This window comes from Ischnura elegans, chromosome 10 (assembly GCF_921293095.1).
Source record: "Ischnura elegans chromosome 10, ioIscEleg1.1, whole genome shotgun sequence".
NCBI classification, from domain to species: Eukaryota; Metazoa; Arthropoda; class Insecta; order Odonata; family Coenagrionidae; genus Ischnura; species Ischnura elegans.
The window spans coordinates 49,190,691-49,207,062 of record NC_060255.1 but is presented as its reverse complement, the minus strand read 5'-3'; the positions used below and the strand labels follow the sequence as shown (position 1 = coordinate 49,207,062).

Here is a 16,372-nt window from a genome sequence, read left to right as displayed (position 1 = left end):
ATAAAGAGTCTGCAAGTTTCTTCGGACTACAACCTTGTCCATTCACATCCATCAACAAGAAGAGAGGGTAAAAATAGGCAAGACCCTGATGGAAAAGAATCAAGAGCGAAAATAATAACATTCCCATTCAACAACTAATGTTTAACTAAGTCGTTTGGAACATGCAGTGCATTCATAAAACTACATAGCAGAGCAACTGATAAAAGGAAACATACATCACCTTGACAGAAAACACCTTGCGGCAAGATTATGTACATCAATTATTAAATGCAGCGCATTGTAAAGAAGCAAATTTCTATAAGTAACACCAAAAGAAATTGTGACGCATCACCCAAACATAAGTCTTTAAATTGAACATGAATACTCCCAATGTCCCATGTAAAAGAAGAATTAATGGATTCATGTCATAAGATGGCATGTAAGGAAACAACTCCATTCCTAATCATACATGCATGTACCAAAAAAATTTAATCCTCTTCTCTTTCAAGAAAGATAATAAATCATTCCTTTAGAGATGAGTGACCTTTTACAAAAAATTCAACACATCTTCCTCTGTAACAAGTCTATCAAGATTTTTTTAAGATGACTGGTTCTTTGACACGTAAGTCAGTTATTTTGGTATTTTCTCAAAGTCTCTAATTAGCCATCATAAGTGAAGTACATATTGGTTTGACTCAGTTTTCCACCCTTAATAGTGAATACCTTATAGTTAGCATAAGTCCTCACTTCTTGCAGTAAAAATGAGAGCTTTTCCAGTCATATTCTTTCATGCCCTGAAGCATTACTGTTGAAATTAAAATATTAAATGAATATTTAATGACCCATAAGGTACATGTTTTGACGCAATATGTACACTGGAGCATAAGAGAGATAACTTTGGTGGTACTTTGAAATGAAAACACCAGGAGTAAGTGGATATATTTATTATGACTTCAAATTAATACATAACTACTTCCAAGTATTAAAAGCAATTAAATATACAAACATTTATTATCAATATTTTGAAACATTCTTAATGATGATATATTCACTTACCAAACCAAACACCAAGCACAAAATCTTATTTTTAAGAATTCATTTGTCTTCTTCCTATTGACAGTTTTCTTTGCTTCAATTCTTACGATTAACTCACTCATAGGATAGCTCACAACAATTATACGAGATGTGAAGCACAACATACAAATGCTTTCGATGATGGCATCATTTACAAACATACTAACACTCCTATATACATACTTACCAGTTAGGACTTCCCCAAACCGCAAGGGTAGGCATTCACTGAAGAGCCACATATACTTAAAACATAAATTAAACTTTACACACAACTTCATTATTCCAGCATGAAATTGTAACACTCAGAAAGTATATTTCATCCTTGAAAAAAATCCTCATTTCAAGCACAGTAAACTATCGTTAAAAATGGTCCCAGCTAACTGTGATTAAAATGACATTGGAATTCAAAATAATAAAAAACAACACTGAGCGGAGATGCCTCTTTCGCCAACCATATGTGACAGTACACTCAGCACCCTGTCGAAAAGAAAAAAAAACCACACATATTAATCTATTGGAAATAATCAATATTCTAAGTGAGTCCCTACACAAAATTTTCATTAAAATGTTTCTTAGAAATCGATTTCTAACCTCAAATCACCAAAGGGGTACATATCTCAGTGGAAAAACTCATATCTCAAACAGAGAATATACAATATTAAAATTAATGATGAAAAACATTATGTCCAACAAAACTTAAGCATGAGATCACTATCCTATAATAATTCAATTATTACTTATGATAGCCAGAACAGCTGAAGCACCATTGAGTTTGTAAGCACCAAATACTCTAACTGAAGAATGCATTTAATTTTAACCCTGGCAAAGACAGACAAAGACAGTTTTTTCATTACTTTTGTTTCATTATCAAATAAATTCAACCGATTCAGGTGAGGCATAGTAAATATTTGACATATTTAAATAAAATACATTTACACTTTTCCACAATTATGTTAACCACGGAAAAGTGCATTTATATTTTATTTTCACATATCATCATCCTAGTAAAATGAAATTTTACATTGGCAATTAATTTGAATTAACTCTAGCATTATTACATAATAAAGCATTACCTATTGAATGCATAAAAGAGAGACATTTAAACACTTAAATAAGGAAAATAGTATCCATAAAAACCCAATATTTAAAAAGGAACGTAAGAGTTAGAGAAACTGAATTAATGATTTACCACAGGCAAAGAAACACCAATGTACTTAAAACATAAAAGATTGCTATATACAAGAAAGATAAAAATTATTTTTCCTTTAGCAGAAAAAAATAACTGGCTATAAGAAGTGAAGTGCATTGATAACAAAACCATAGGTGAATGATTAAGCTTAATTAAGGAAGTACAAAAATTGCTTGAAAACAACTGCCAAAAACTGATATATACCGATTTCCAATTTAGACTAATATCACAAATAAAAGAAGACTTCATAACTGATATATACTGACTGACCATTTGCACTACGTTATCACAAAGAAAAAAACTTCCCTTTTCATATGAAGGCCTTACAAAATCAAAGACCATAAAACTGAATAGCCACATGAAAAATGTAGAAATCACCAGAAAATTCAACACTAACTCCAGAAAAATCATAGCCAAGTAACAATTAGGTGGAAAATATAACCATTTTCACAATGTTGTTATGTCACAGAAATCATCACTGTATACTACTTCACTTTAAGGCAGTATTGGCATGAACACAATTTCATAAAATATGAACTAAAGAATTATGGATGCCTAAAATTTATCGCATCACAAATTTCTTTAAATAAATTATGCTTCATACATAGTTAAGTAGATGGAGCTACATCCCCACACTCACACTTGGACAAGATCAAATGTAAAATATTTTAGTTCAAAATTGTCCATCAGCTATAAAGCTCAAGGGTTTAAGAATTTACCCTCACAGTGACATAAATTTAATATGGAAGCTAACCTAACATGGAAAATTATATGGACCAATAAAAGAATCAAAAAGGCTGCTTTTCAGCAATGTTTCCAAGAACATGATTTAAACATAATTACATCTTTGTATATACAGAATCAGCAAAATGTGGTTAAGTTTCCTATTGTTATCCTTGCCAGTTGATACAAATATTTAATAAACCAAAATATTTTTAAAAAGTATAAAATTTCACAGCAAATAGTTCGATTTAAGCTCTGGTTCTTAAAATTAATTTACAATATTTATGCCAAAAAGGAACTGAGTGATGCCATGACAATAATAACAAATAATTGAACTAAAAGCAAGTATACAACTGAAAGGATAATACTAACTAAAACCGAGCTATTAAAAGTTCGACAGATTGTAGCTCATGAAGGGATTTTTCACTATGGATTAGTCATTCCCCAGTCTCTTTCATTTCTCAACTAAAAAAATTAGTGGAAACAAATGACATCAAGAGATAATATATAGAGTAATCACTGTTACATAGAGATTTAAAAAACAATGGGAGTAATAAGACACTCACCAGAGAGTAAAACGTTTTAATTCTACATCTAATACTTGGCTTTTAGGTCACCTTTATACATACAAATCTTACCTTCCCTACACTCACGATAAGTTCCTTGGGGAGGTGAATACAGGCACACTGAAAACAATTGGACTGCTGGTCCCCGGCCAAAATCAACGCTATTCTTCCAATAATCACATTTGCATGTATTGCACTGTTGCAACTAATTTAAGTGATCAAATTGTTTCTTATATGCAGAAATCTGCATGATAGTTGAGATACACCCCTTGCTATACCAATAATATAGTACATATGTACAATTAGACATTTGTGCTACGACTTCACAACAATTCACAGTGAAGAGCATGGATTACTTCAGTGAAGGCAAGAGAGACACGTAAAAATAGGTGATGGGACTAGAATTTTGTTCAGATGGTAAGCCAAAAGAGTTGCCATCACTTCTTCAGAGCCTTCATGAAAAGAATCTCATCAGCACAAATTCACACAGGAAGTTCTCACAGTTAACTCATTGAAGTAAACATAATAACTATAATTTCAGAAGTGGAATCCCTTGAAAAGCATGTATGACTATATCCACATTAAATCATAGATTTCTAACAGCTCCTCCAGCAGCTGAGATTTCCCCACCTTCTACGACCGGATTAATGGTGAGATAGTCTAACATGCTGCTCACTTTAAGGACTTCCCTGAAATGTTCAATGCCAACACATTACTTTTTGATCCATAAAAAAAGCTGTATCAGCACCAGGATGTTGCAAGCACATGAAGAATACATTAAATAAAACAACTTGCAATTCTTTTGGAAACAAGGTACTATGGTACCTAGGAACTTACCAATTAACTCTCAATTTCTCCAAACTAAAGAGCCCCTCATGTACAGACATATTCTTCGTGCAAAGTACCTCTTGATTCCTATTTGAGAGAAAAATAAAAAAAATTAGCTGGATTAAATTGACATATCATATTTGCTAGGGGAAAGGCCCAATATTAAATAAATTTACAAATTATTAAATATATACCACACGTTGTATCACATAATTAAATACTAAGTATCATATGAGATCCTTCAACCATAGGAGATGTATTGCATGAAACCAAAATTAGAAAAGTACTATTTTAGAAAAGTGATAGATAACAGCATGAAAATGAAATTGAAGAAGAGACAAGAATATAATTGCACTGACATAGGAATTCAGGTATTTATGCCAAATAAGAAATGAGAAGAAGTGGTTGATGAAGTCTTCACAGAGAAATTACTGCTTTTGATTAGCAATGTTCTATACCGCAACTATGTTAGTTTCAAGAAAATGATATTGACCTCAAGCTGTTATTTTATTTATGACACAACTAAGTCAACTTTGGTATTGATTCATTATAAGCTTTCATTCTTTCCCTTAAAATGAAGGGAAACAAGAGTTTTCATATGGACAATGCATTAAATAGAAGTTTAATAAGATAACGTCACCATCACTAAATTGTCAGTAAGAATCTTGTCAAATCAATGCAGCAACGTAACTTATTGGTTACACAAAGTCGCAAAAAAATGTTTATGTGGGTACCCACACAATGGGACAAATACGCTCAAGTGCATAAAAATACATTGAAATGTTATTTGCTCCATTGGGCTCTTCACAATGTGAATACTACCATAATTCATAATCAGGGCAGAAATCACAGTCAGGCAGAGTATATCCTAAAAGCAATGGCACTTCATTAGGCACAGCATTGTTTGGCTGAGGAAAACAAGCAAAGAAGACCATTAGGAAGATACCACTGGAAAAGGAGGTGTAGATGAATGAGGAGAAGTTGATGAGTGTTGTTTTGCAGGAGTACGACAAAAAGGCCAGCGAATTGCTTGACATGAAGCATTATGCTGTGGGTGGCCAAAATGAGGACAAGGAGGATGAAAAGAGGCAGGCGCTGCTAGAGATGAACTGTAGGTGTATGGGAACCAAAAAGAACTGAGAAAAAACAGGAAAATGAATGAGGAAGTAGTACGGAGGCTATATAAAATTCAAGTTAATTGCAAAGTGAAGAAATAGCCTAAAAATGTGAATTAAACCACAGAACTTAGGCTATTTGGGCCACTGAGCAGACCAATATGCAGGCTCTTTAAATCATGGCAATTTTACCAAACTTCATGCTACTAGGTGCTTGAATCCAGACTCAAGGGTTTTTTTTTCACATTTCGTTGTAATTCACCAATAATGAAAATATAACATGCGAGGTAAATTGATGAAATGAAAGAGGAGGCACAGGACATGGTTAGAGCATGTACTGCAGGAAGAATAAAAACAATAATGGACCAAAGGACGTCTGGTAAGCAAGGCAGAGGTTTGAAGAGAACACTTAGTTTTTAAGGATAGGCAGGGGGGATTGGTAAAATTGATAGTTTCGTACTCTGTAAACCTGCTTTATCTGTTATCAGAATAAGTAATCAAAATATATGATTTGAGGGTCAAATTATGAGAAGTTTGCTAGTAAGGGTGCGTGCATGGCTATTTAGCAGAACTCATTGCCAACAGAAAAGAAATTCCCAAAATAAGAAATGAGTCACACATATCATGAAGAAAACAAGAAATTTGGAATTAAGGGGTGATGACTGATTCTTAATATACTTTTCTTTATATCTGGCTTACACTGCTAGAATGAGGTAACCAAATAGGAAATATGAATCGTTTTCAACACACACCAAATAATATTCGGTTTAACCAAACAGTAACTCATGCATCACTGACAGGTCATAATATTTTTGGACAAAACATTATGAGTCAGAAATAAGATTATCACTAGCAATAATGTTCACAGTTACCATCTAAAATCCAGCCAATAACAAGTAGTAAAACTCCCAATTAAGAAAAATTGGCAAACATGGTTTAATTATCTACCACGGTATTTATGATTTGTGATTGTGGCTTGTTTTCCTGCATCAATGTATAAATTATTGTACAGCAAATTTAGCATGATTGTTTGACTGAATTCAGGTCTCTGTGATTATGACACACCATGATTGGTGTAAAATTATAACAGTCTCTACAAGTTGATTTCCTTTAACACATTCAGCGTGACGTGGTCCGTCCAAGCCGAAATAGCTGGTCGGACGGGGGCCTTTCTCCACCTCCATACATGACTAATATCCACTTCCGAGTCTTCCAATTATGTGCATGGCCTTCAGCAAGCTTCCCTCTTTCGACCCATGTGCGCTGTTTGTAAATAGCAGTATTTGAACGGAAGTTATGGCACGAAAACCATTCTATTTTTCTTTCTTATTTTATCGGCCGATTCTGATGACGTTCATGAAAATCGGGCCCGCATTGAATGTGTTAAAAAGGATGGCCTCACAAGACGATAAAGAGTATGATAAGGATAATTGACAACACGAATTTCAAAACTTGGAAGAAAAGAATACACTAAGGACATCCTTGAAAGCTCTAATAATCAACTTGATTTTTAGTTAACTTGATGACAAAGAACAAATACCTCATATGACGAGTAATGAACCAACTCTAACAGAGAAGAAAACAGCAGTCATCGCTGACTTAGAAAAATGGGCATCAAATTCCATATAGTACCCATATTATCGAAGTCATTGATGTGATGATGACTGTTAGATGTCTCCTCCATTGGATACAGTATGTAAATTTTCATATGAGACCCTTGTCCTTTGTCATTAAGTGAACTAAAATCAAGTTAACTTGGATTTTGGAGCTTTTGAGAACTCCTAAAAGTGTATTGGCTTCATTCACCACAGACCTTTAATCATAATAAAATTAAACTACATTACAACACTTTATACAAATCTTATGCAGCTGACAGACTGTATAAGGAACACCATGGCAAAAAGGTTAAGTACTACATGCCTTAATAACTATGGATGTCAGTTTACGACTCATTCCCGAAAATTCTTCTTCTATTGCAATGCTAATAAAACCAGTTTGAGAAAAAATGTTTAATAGCTTCATGAATCAATATGTCATGATAAGATATAACCCACAAGGCATTGGCACTTTTAATGCAGCCTGTTTTCTGATAAGTCAATTAAGATATCTATTTTTATTGCAAAACAGAAGCCCACGGAAGATATAACTGGGTCACTTTCCCTGAAGCCACTCACAAGTTCCAGAAAATATTTCCCTTAAAATCAATCCAATGAGGTCTCCATGAAAGACCTCAACCACCATGATAAAAAAAATACATGAATACTTATCTCCAACACAATCCACACCTCAAACTCAATAATATCATTCACGCTGACCAATCTATCCATCTATTAATCTCTTGCAATCAAAATGTTTAGATAACCTATACATCACAGGAGTGGGATAAATTGTATAATAATTTTTCAAAATGAAAGCAGGGAAAAATTTTCCACATAGAGTGAGCAAATAATTATTTTTAAAAATAGGGGTGACCAACAAGCAAAAAAATACAGTAGCACAATGATAGAATGCATTGGAATTGGAACTAGTAAATACTGGGTACAGCAGAAGAGTTGGCACAGCTTCTCTAGGCAGATCTTCCTGGTAAAGGGTAATCTCCTAGGTGATTCTACCTATCTTAACTGTTTTAAGCATAGAATCTTGATTCCTACTAACAAGAACAATAGACAGTGGCTACAAAAATGATTCCTATTTCATTGTCATTCCAAAATTTGCAATTTTTTCAGCACCCTTTGATGGTCTATAATATATCACCTACATATTTTCTAATTTCTTTCTCACTAAAAATAGTTTTTTGAAGAATAACAAAATTTTTATAGTATTAAAAGAATTTACGGATACTTATAAACTACACGGAAAAAAGTTTAGTTAGAACTATCGAATTCTGATGAAATTTATCAAATTTTTCGGTTCATATGGCACATTGACAAATTCAGTAACAATTGGCCACAGCAGTTTGATAAAAACTATCAAAATCAAAAGTATAATAAAACCAACGTAGCGAGCACATATCAAAGATTTTCCACCCAGAAAAGCATTGTTCTGATTAAAAATCATAAAATTAAGTGTATAACGTACGTTTATGCAAAAGAAATACAAACAAAGTGGAAAGAAAATATGCCTGCTTGAAGCATTGAACGTGCCCTCGCATGGTAGAAACGGACTCTGACAACTAGGCTAAATTGGTTTTCATAATAAGTGCTCACACAAATGTCGTAATATACTATTATTGAAAATAATCAACCTCTGTTTTGAAATGTGAATAAGGTGTGACTACAGTTTCCCTTTGTAAGCTTAAGAGGAATACTTGATGCACACAATTGCATTACGTAGGTACTCCTCATCAATATCTAGTGCAGATGCGCAAGAAAAATTTATTCGCAAGCTTTTTACATCGATGTAAGGATGACTTTAACGTGCTGGGTGATATCCTTAGCATGGATTGGATCTAGTATGATGACTTTTATCACATGTTATTAAACATGATCGCGAATACCTCAAATTAAAGTTTTAATGAGTCGAAAAACACAAACATCTCCTTACAGCTTTATACTCTGTTCATTTTATCTCTGCGGATAAGCTGGTGTGGCCAAAGCAAGTGGAGATGAGGGGAAGGAAAGTTTCTCAACACGTGACTTTGCCTTTGCCAAGCTGCAAAAAGTAGGCGTGGCCTCAGTGAGTCGCTCTCAGACCTCCGCCGAGTGAACATCGTGAATCTGCTTGTGGAGCAGTGTTGCCAAACCTCATGTGTTCTCCTTGCATGCGATTAAGTATGCCTTACACCAATGGTGCCTCATTCAGCACGGTAGCTGACAATGCCATGGGCTTCTGACTCGCACGTTTTTAGTGACAAAGTAGGGCGACTATGTACATTTGGCAACGTTATGTTTGCTCCTCCTCTCTCTCTCTCAGTACAACCCCTCCCCTATCAGCGAAGCCATCCGAGAGTGTCCGGGCTCTCATGAAAGCTCACCCGCAGACATAAAGTAATTAGACAATAATATCCATGATAATACACTATTCAATCATTGTCTTTGATGCACCAGCTTGCGGATAAAATTGCAATTTAAAGGAGAAACAAACAGAAAAATGAATGTAAACAAAATTATATCGCCATCACAAATAATGAAAACAAAATCATTTCAACCAACCTATCTTTTATGTAAGGCCTGCTTAAGAATCTTTCAACTACAAATGTGTATTGGTATAAACAAAAGAGGAACAACAGACCATTCGATACTTTACGAAACACTTAGTAAATGCTATCAAACCAAATTTGCATGACAATGCAGAGTTTGATAATTTTTACCAAACAAGCAAGCACCTTCGTAAAATTAATCATAATTCGATAAAAGTTACCAAACTTTGAATCGTATTGAATTAATGCAGTTATTTTTACCAAACTCTTTTGTACAATTGACCAAATTATGAAATATCAAAATGTTTGATGAAATATATCAAGAGCCTTTGGTAAAATAAATCAAGTGCTTAATAATTTACATCAAAGTTGAAGTATATTTAACAAAAATACTCCCTAACAAACCAGTATGACAGTTTTAATCAAATCTTTATTTCCGTGTAACTATCAATACAAGATCAAAATTAAGATGGTTGCCCTAACGGCAATGTTAATAATCCTGACAATAATAATCCATTATGTTATAATCCATAACTTATTTAAATTAGAAAGAACTGATATACAAAGCATAAAATTGAAAATCTCATTTGTTAGCAAAAACATTAAAAACTTACCTGTTTGCAACATAAAACCTGAATAAAAGTCAAACTTTAATGACCACACCATATGACCTAAAAAACTGTAGATGAATTTCAGAATACTTACAAGTTTCAAGGCAGCACATCAAAGTGCAAAAATAATGGCCATAAATCCATCATCATCATTCCTTTTTACAGAAGAATTGAAAGGAAAATATTATGGTACCGCATCATGACAATTTGCGAACTCCCATATTTTTTATAATGAATAAAGTCGGATTAGAATACGTCACTGCATAAAAAAGTGCCCCTCTATGAGCATTCAATTTGATTTATACAGATTCTTTGGAAGCAGAGACTTTAAATAAATACACATCACCATAGGAAATTTGAAGCCCAATGAAGCATTTTCTATTTCGCGGTGAAAAAATGTCATTTAACAATTTTAAAACCAATAATCTTCCTGTAAAATTTTCTTACGCATAATAGCAGCAACCTACTCCTATTAACCCAAGGACTGTACAGTAGCTGACAAACTTTAAGTTTGACCAACAGATACCCTTCCATTGAATACACACCAAATAAGCAGGCTAGACAATGAAGAGAATTCATTAACATAAAATAAAAGGCAGGAGGCATTGAAATTGTTTATTTCATAAACAAAAACATCAATTGTTGATAAAAGAATTGAAATTTTAATTACATGTTCCACCGGATATCATGCCATGCAAATTAGAATTTAGATCTCCTACCCCCACATATTCTCAAACAATTATTATTTAATTTTGAAAAAAAAGCTAACATTGCCATTCTAATGATAAGATTTTCACATGACCAAACATATTCTGAACAAAACTTTAACGACGGCATTGACGTATATAATTCTCATAACAGTCAGAATGTCATGATATAGCAAAATAACATTTAGAGCAATCCAGAAGACCGAGGACTTGCAACAGTCAATTACTGCAACATGGTGGGTAATGAGTATTTTGAAATATAAGGCTTCATGCTGAAAGAGAGTTTGGGCACTATCTATAAGAATGTTTTTCTGATAAAAGAAATAGAGATGCCACATCAGGACTCCCTTCTAACATAGGAAAAGATAACATAAATGGAAAAATATTTAAACAAAAACGAGGCATGGCAACAAATAGCCAAAATTCTATATCCTAATTAATGTGAGAGCACACATCTTTTAAAACAAACGTGAAAAAAGGAACTTTAACTTGCTTTCCAAAAACTCTAGGCCAAGAAAATAACTGACCTCAATGGAAAATCATGGATTTCAATAGCACTTTTGGCCAGGGGGTAGGAGGCAACTTTGATAAAATGAAGCTTGGTTAAACAACAGACTCGCAACATATGAGGTGCAATGGCTGGGATTGCGAAAAGATGCATACCTCCTTGTTGAGGGCAGGCGAGGAGGAGGAACTCGAAGAGGATGAGGAAGGACCAGGGGGAGCAGGTGATGGGCCATGGCTTCGATTATTGTTGTTTGTGGACCCAACGACACTGTCCCGAGAGCCCACCTCCTCATCCTCTATCGACTCCTCCTCCTCAGCCACCGACCCCTTCCCCTCCTCAGAGGGCTGGTCACCGTCGGCGCTGCCACCCACTCCATCCAGGCCTGGTGGTTCTCGGTCATCTAATGAGAATCTTGAATTGGAATCTTCCCCGCAATGCACCACTATTGAATTGCTGGGAGAATCTTCAGCCTGCATTTGAAACAAAGATTTATCAGTACAAACAACTGTGAAGGTGACATAATTTGTTGTCTTGGGCATGACTTTATGGAATGTCCTTAACATAAAGAAATGTAAAAAAACTTTGTAATTCCAAATAAATATAATACTGAACGACCTAGGTTTTGACATGGCACGTCATCACCAGATGATGATGCGTCACGCCGAAAGCTGGGTCAAAAGTACTGGAATTACGAAGTTTTTATTTAGATTTTATTATGTGAAGGTGATAATTAACATTAAGCCTGCTAATTAACATCCGAAATAAAAAAAGGTCCCAGCTCGAGCAGGGATCGCATTACGACAACCTTAGCTTCGAAAGAAAATATCAAGTTACTCGAGAACAAAAGAAACCTTTTTCACGCCTCCCCCTCTCTCGACCGCTGACTTTTTTTTAGCCGACTCGCTTCAAAGGTGAAGGTCAACTGCTGCATGAATCACCAATTAGCCCAAAAGGTATCTAAACATGAATTTCAGCAATTGGTATTATACTTTTATTATATTGAGATATTAGTGATGTGCACGTAATTCAGTAAAGATTGATACCAAACACAACGTATTTCTAACGTTATTTAAGCATTTTAAGCAAGGAAATATTTGGAAAAATACGATGGTGATTTCTGGCGAATAACGATATCCTCGCAGCTGATAGTGAGCTTCACGGCAGTTGATAAGTTTTTTTTTTCGAAAACGGGCGTCTGGTTACAATGTACGAGTTATGCCACAAGTCTCACTTGTCTGAGTTGCTAACGAAGCGATGTCTTCTCAGGATATTTTGTTTCTCTCTACTAGCAATCTGAATTCATCTGCTCATCTTGAGCTTCGCTACTTATTGTTGGAAATGAGTGGGTAAGTTGCCATCTCTATAGGATAAAAAATTTCATTGCGCAGTCATATGGTCATGCTTCACCCTCTGCAGTAAGCTCTGCCTACGCCGTACGCGATAGCATTAGTGCCGAACTTCACCTCGTACGAGTGGTTCCGTACTTTCCGGGGTGGATTGACTTAAAACTAGCGAGTGTTTTCCGTGTGGGTTCAATGGAGCCCGGTTTCATTTTCATTAGTTTTATTCTTATTCGTCTTCGGACCATGGCCCTTCCGAAGACACAAGTGACAACTTTAAAAGATGGACTGAAAATAATTGATGATGAAGAAAAGAATCCGGGCTAGAAATACGTGAATATTGCAGAATGCCTCGGTATGTCCAGTAGCACATGACGGCAGGGGTGGGGGTAGAGCGAGATCCCTGGTGAAAACAAGAAGTGGGATGAAGCCGAGGATCAGGTGGGCGTGCCGCTGACGATTAACGCCACATTGCCTCAATCATATTAAAAATTTAATTGCTAGAAAGGAACTTTTCAAATAATTAACTATTTTTGGCCTTCTTGATCCATTTCATAACCAATCACTGTGACTGCAAAATCAGTTGTTTGAGGCATAACACGCACATTTCTGTCGTCAATACGTGTACTTGAAATGACATTTGATGGATAAGAATTTTTACATCAGACAGAAATGCATAATAGCCGTGAAAATTCCGAGTGGAGTGCAAACATTTTTTAGCAAGGCGGCTTGTTCCTTTAGGATTTTAGAAAGAGAGATAAGTCGAATCAATAATATGAAGTGTTAATATTCCTGTAATCAGCTGAAATCTCGTTTGAATCCATTAATGAATGTCATAATTTGCAAAAATCAAGCGGATCCTGGGACATAGGCAACCCGGACAAACATTCCCGCATTGATCGTTTACCCGCATTCATAGTTTTTTTCATCCACCCCCCTGAAAAACGACAGATCAAGGTTCCACTGTAGTTTCATTCATTGAAAAAAACATCAACTGGATGGCTTCGGTAGCCCTTTAGCTGGGATCTTTAGGCACCTTCCATTACCCTTTAAGCCTACAAGCACTTGAGCAGTAAAATGAAAGAACAAGCAAGACAACTGGAGTAATCGTGGCCCATCTATCTTTCTTCTCATACTCATCAAGGGTCTTACATCGCAATTATCATGGTACACTGCAGAACGAGGATGTGTTCCACACCATTCTTGGTTTTGTTTTCACATTTCCATCTAAAGTTGAATGCTCTAATACTTCATAAGTACTCTTCTTAGCTTATGGGGCTCATTGACCACACTGCTGCTGATACCCTTGGGTAACAACTCTACCCCTGTCTGAGGGCTGAGTGATTGATTGCAGGACGTTTGGTTGGGAGAAAATTGGACGAAGATAATAGAGTCCTCAATGAAAAGGGAAATGGCTTATATTCAGCTGAGGAGGAAAGTGAATGCCAAGAACAAAGGCAAAAAAGTCAAAGAAGACTTAATGACTAAGAAAAAGTAAGAGGAAGAAGACTCGTTACATTAAATCCTGAAAAAATTCTAAAACATTAAGTATACATTACATAAAATAAAAATTATTCTATAATAGAAATAAAAAAATTAGTCCACAAAACACCCTATACTTGAGTCTGCAAGTCTAGGCTTTGAAAAACAGCAGCAGAAAATGATAGAGATAGCCGAAGAAATAGAAAACTGCTCAAGTAATAAAACTCACCTGAAGCCCAGAAGTGCAGTCCTCATTAATACGAAGCTTTTTGTTCACAGGATCATCTTGAGCATCTGCTGCTCGTTTCTTTGCAGCAGTGCTTGCCAAAACTTCAGACGTAGAAGCATTTGATAACACAAGCGGACTGGCATCTGCTGGCGGAGGAGATGGCGAGGGACTCGCTCCATTTCGTAGCCTTTTAGCTTTACGTTCCGCTGGAGGAGTGCCGCTGCCTGGAGTTGGCGTGACATTCGTTGATGGAACATTACTCGTCTGCAAAAAAAGGTATTATGGAAATTGATTATTTCATTTCTATTCATTCAGAGATAAATTAAAAAACTGTCACAAGTGGCCTTTTGTAATGAATATGCACATGACGATGAATAACCAACTACATAATATAGACATAAGATGAAATAACAACATTGGTTTCCTCACAAAATAAAACCAATCATAGCAACTCGCATCATGAAGGTACAGTTTTTTTTTGACATGGAAGACGTCAAATTAAATTCACTAAATGAAATTATTCAGAGAATGAAAAAATTATTCCTAAGATAGCGAGTAACATCTTGGGATTGATATAATTTAAGCCAAGGGGGGGAAACCAATACAAGTCATTAAAAAGATTCTATATAAGTATTAAAAAGATATTGATTCAAAATTAAAAAAAAACTTAAAGCTTACCTTTCTTTCTCTCTTAAGAATACTGGGTGATAAATATTGGCTTAATTGTTTCCTATAAATGAAAAGAAAAACTTTTATTTTTGGAAACTCTGAGAACCACTTCCACACACTAACATAACACATTATCTCATAAGAAGTTTCAGAAGTTACACATGTCCTTACTGTGTAACAAGGTACACAAGCATACGTGCAATAACTTCATAATATAAGATACTTTTGGCACTTCAAAGTCACTTTCCCAATCCAGGTGGATCTTGTGATTTTAACAAAACACTGAAATCATGACATCTATATAATTTCCATTGATGATTAAATTAAGGCTAAACATGACGGATGCATATTGTGAATCTTTGTCAAGAGATGGAACTACCATCATGAGAAGCTCAGCGCCGTAGAATAGTAACTACATCCCACATTTCCCAATATACTAACCCTCACATATCAGTCCTCAGTCCACCCCTCTAACATTTACCTCCCCTCCCCCCCAACAAGCCTCAGGCACCCCAGATCACGAGAACAATAGAAACATGTTTCACCCCTCCCCCTTTCAGCCTCTGTACTGCTTTCTTCGGCAACAACCAAAATCTTGAGAAAAGCACACTACGCGATAATGTATGTATATGGCTGTTCGAAGAGAACAAACAAATGCATCATCAGCCAAATAGGCAATGACACAACTTGGATTAAAATTTAAATAAAAACACTGCTGAAAGGTGTGCCAACAAAGTCCAATAACAAGAGAGAGCATCTCAAAAAGAAATTCTACCCATCTTAAATTGATTCATCTTTATCATATCACTGATATCTTAATGATATGTTGATACCATTAGTTACACTATATGAAATACCTTAAGCAAAAATATCAATAGAACTAAGGGTACCCTATGGGGGATGTGTTACATGCTGGTTCCTGATCAAAACTCATCCAATTATGACCAAAGATGAAGACACACATTAATGCACTGAAATATCAATGCATGCATTTAAACAAATTTAAAAGGAAGAAAACTTACTTTTTCACATGTCTGGCCTCAATCTTCATCCCATCTTTAAGCATTTTGATTTGGATGGCTTGCCGGTGAACAGAATTTGTAAATGACTGAATGTCAAATGTGAGATCCACGTTAAGATTCTCTGTTTTGGCAAACACGAGTCCAATAAACCACATGGCACAATGCTTTGAGTCCCTGTATCGACACAAGTAT

General features: G+C 35.3%; 1 protein-coding gene across 3 annotated transcripts in view; it reads right to left on the bottom strand.

The window, feature by feature from the left end:
• Nucleotides 1–907: 907 nt before the first annotated feature.
• LOC124167307 (poly(A) polymerase type 3) overlaps nucleotides 908–16,372 on the bottom strand; it is a 28,793-nt gene continuing 13,328 nt past the window's right edge. Inside the window, exons 10-16 of one of the 3 annotated variants that reach the window (XR_006866656.1) lie at nucleotides 16,181–16,354; nucleotides 15,168–15,219; nucleotides 14,490–14,753; nucleotides 11,594–11,908; nucleotides 4,369–4,446; nucleotides 3,604–4,220; nucleotides 908–1,530 (exon numbers count right to left, since the gene is read on the bottom strand). Coding sequence is in view for 2 of the 3 variants with exons in the window: in XM_046545257.1 (XP_046401213.1) it covers nucleotides 11,017–11,202; nucleotides 11,594–11,908; nucleotides 14,490–14,753; nucleotides 15,168–15,219; nucleotides 16,181–16,354 (991 nt within the window). In the remaining variant the exon portion in view is untranslated. Of the gene's footprint in view, nucleotides 1,531–3,603; nucleotides 4,221–4,368; nucleotides 4,447–10,824; nucleotides 11,203–11,593; nucleotides 11,909–14,489; nucleotides 14,754–15,167; nucleotides 15,220–16,180; nucleotides 16,355–16,372 lie in introns of those variants that run through there. The other 2 variants (XM_046545258.1, XM_046545257.1) reach the window with 2 other exon arrangements.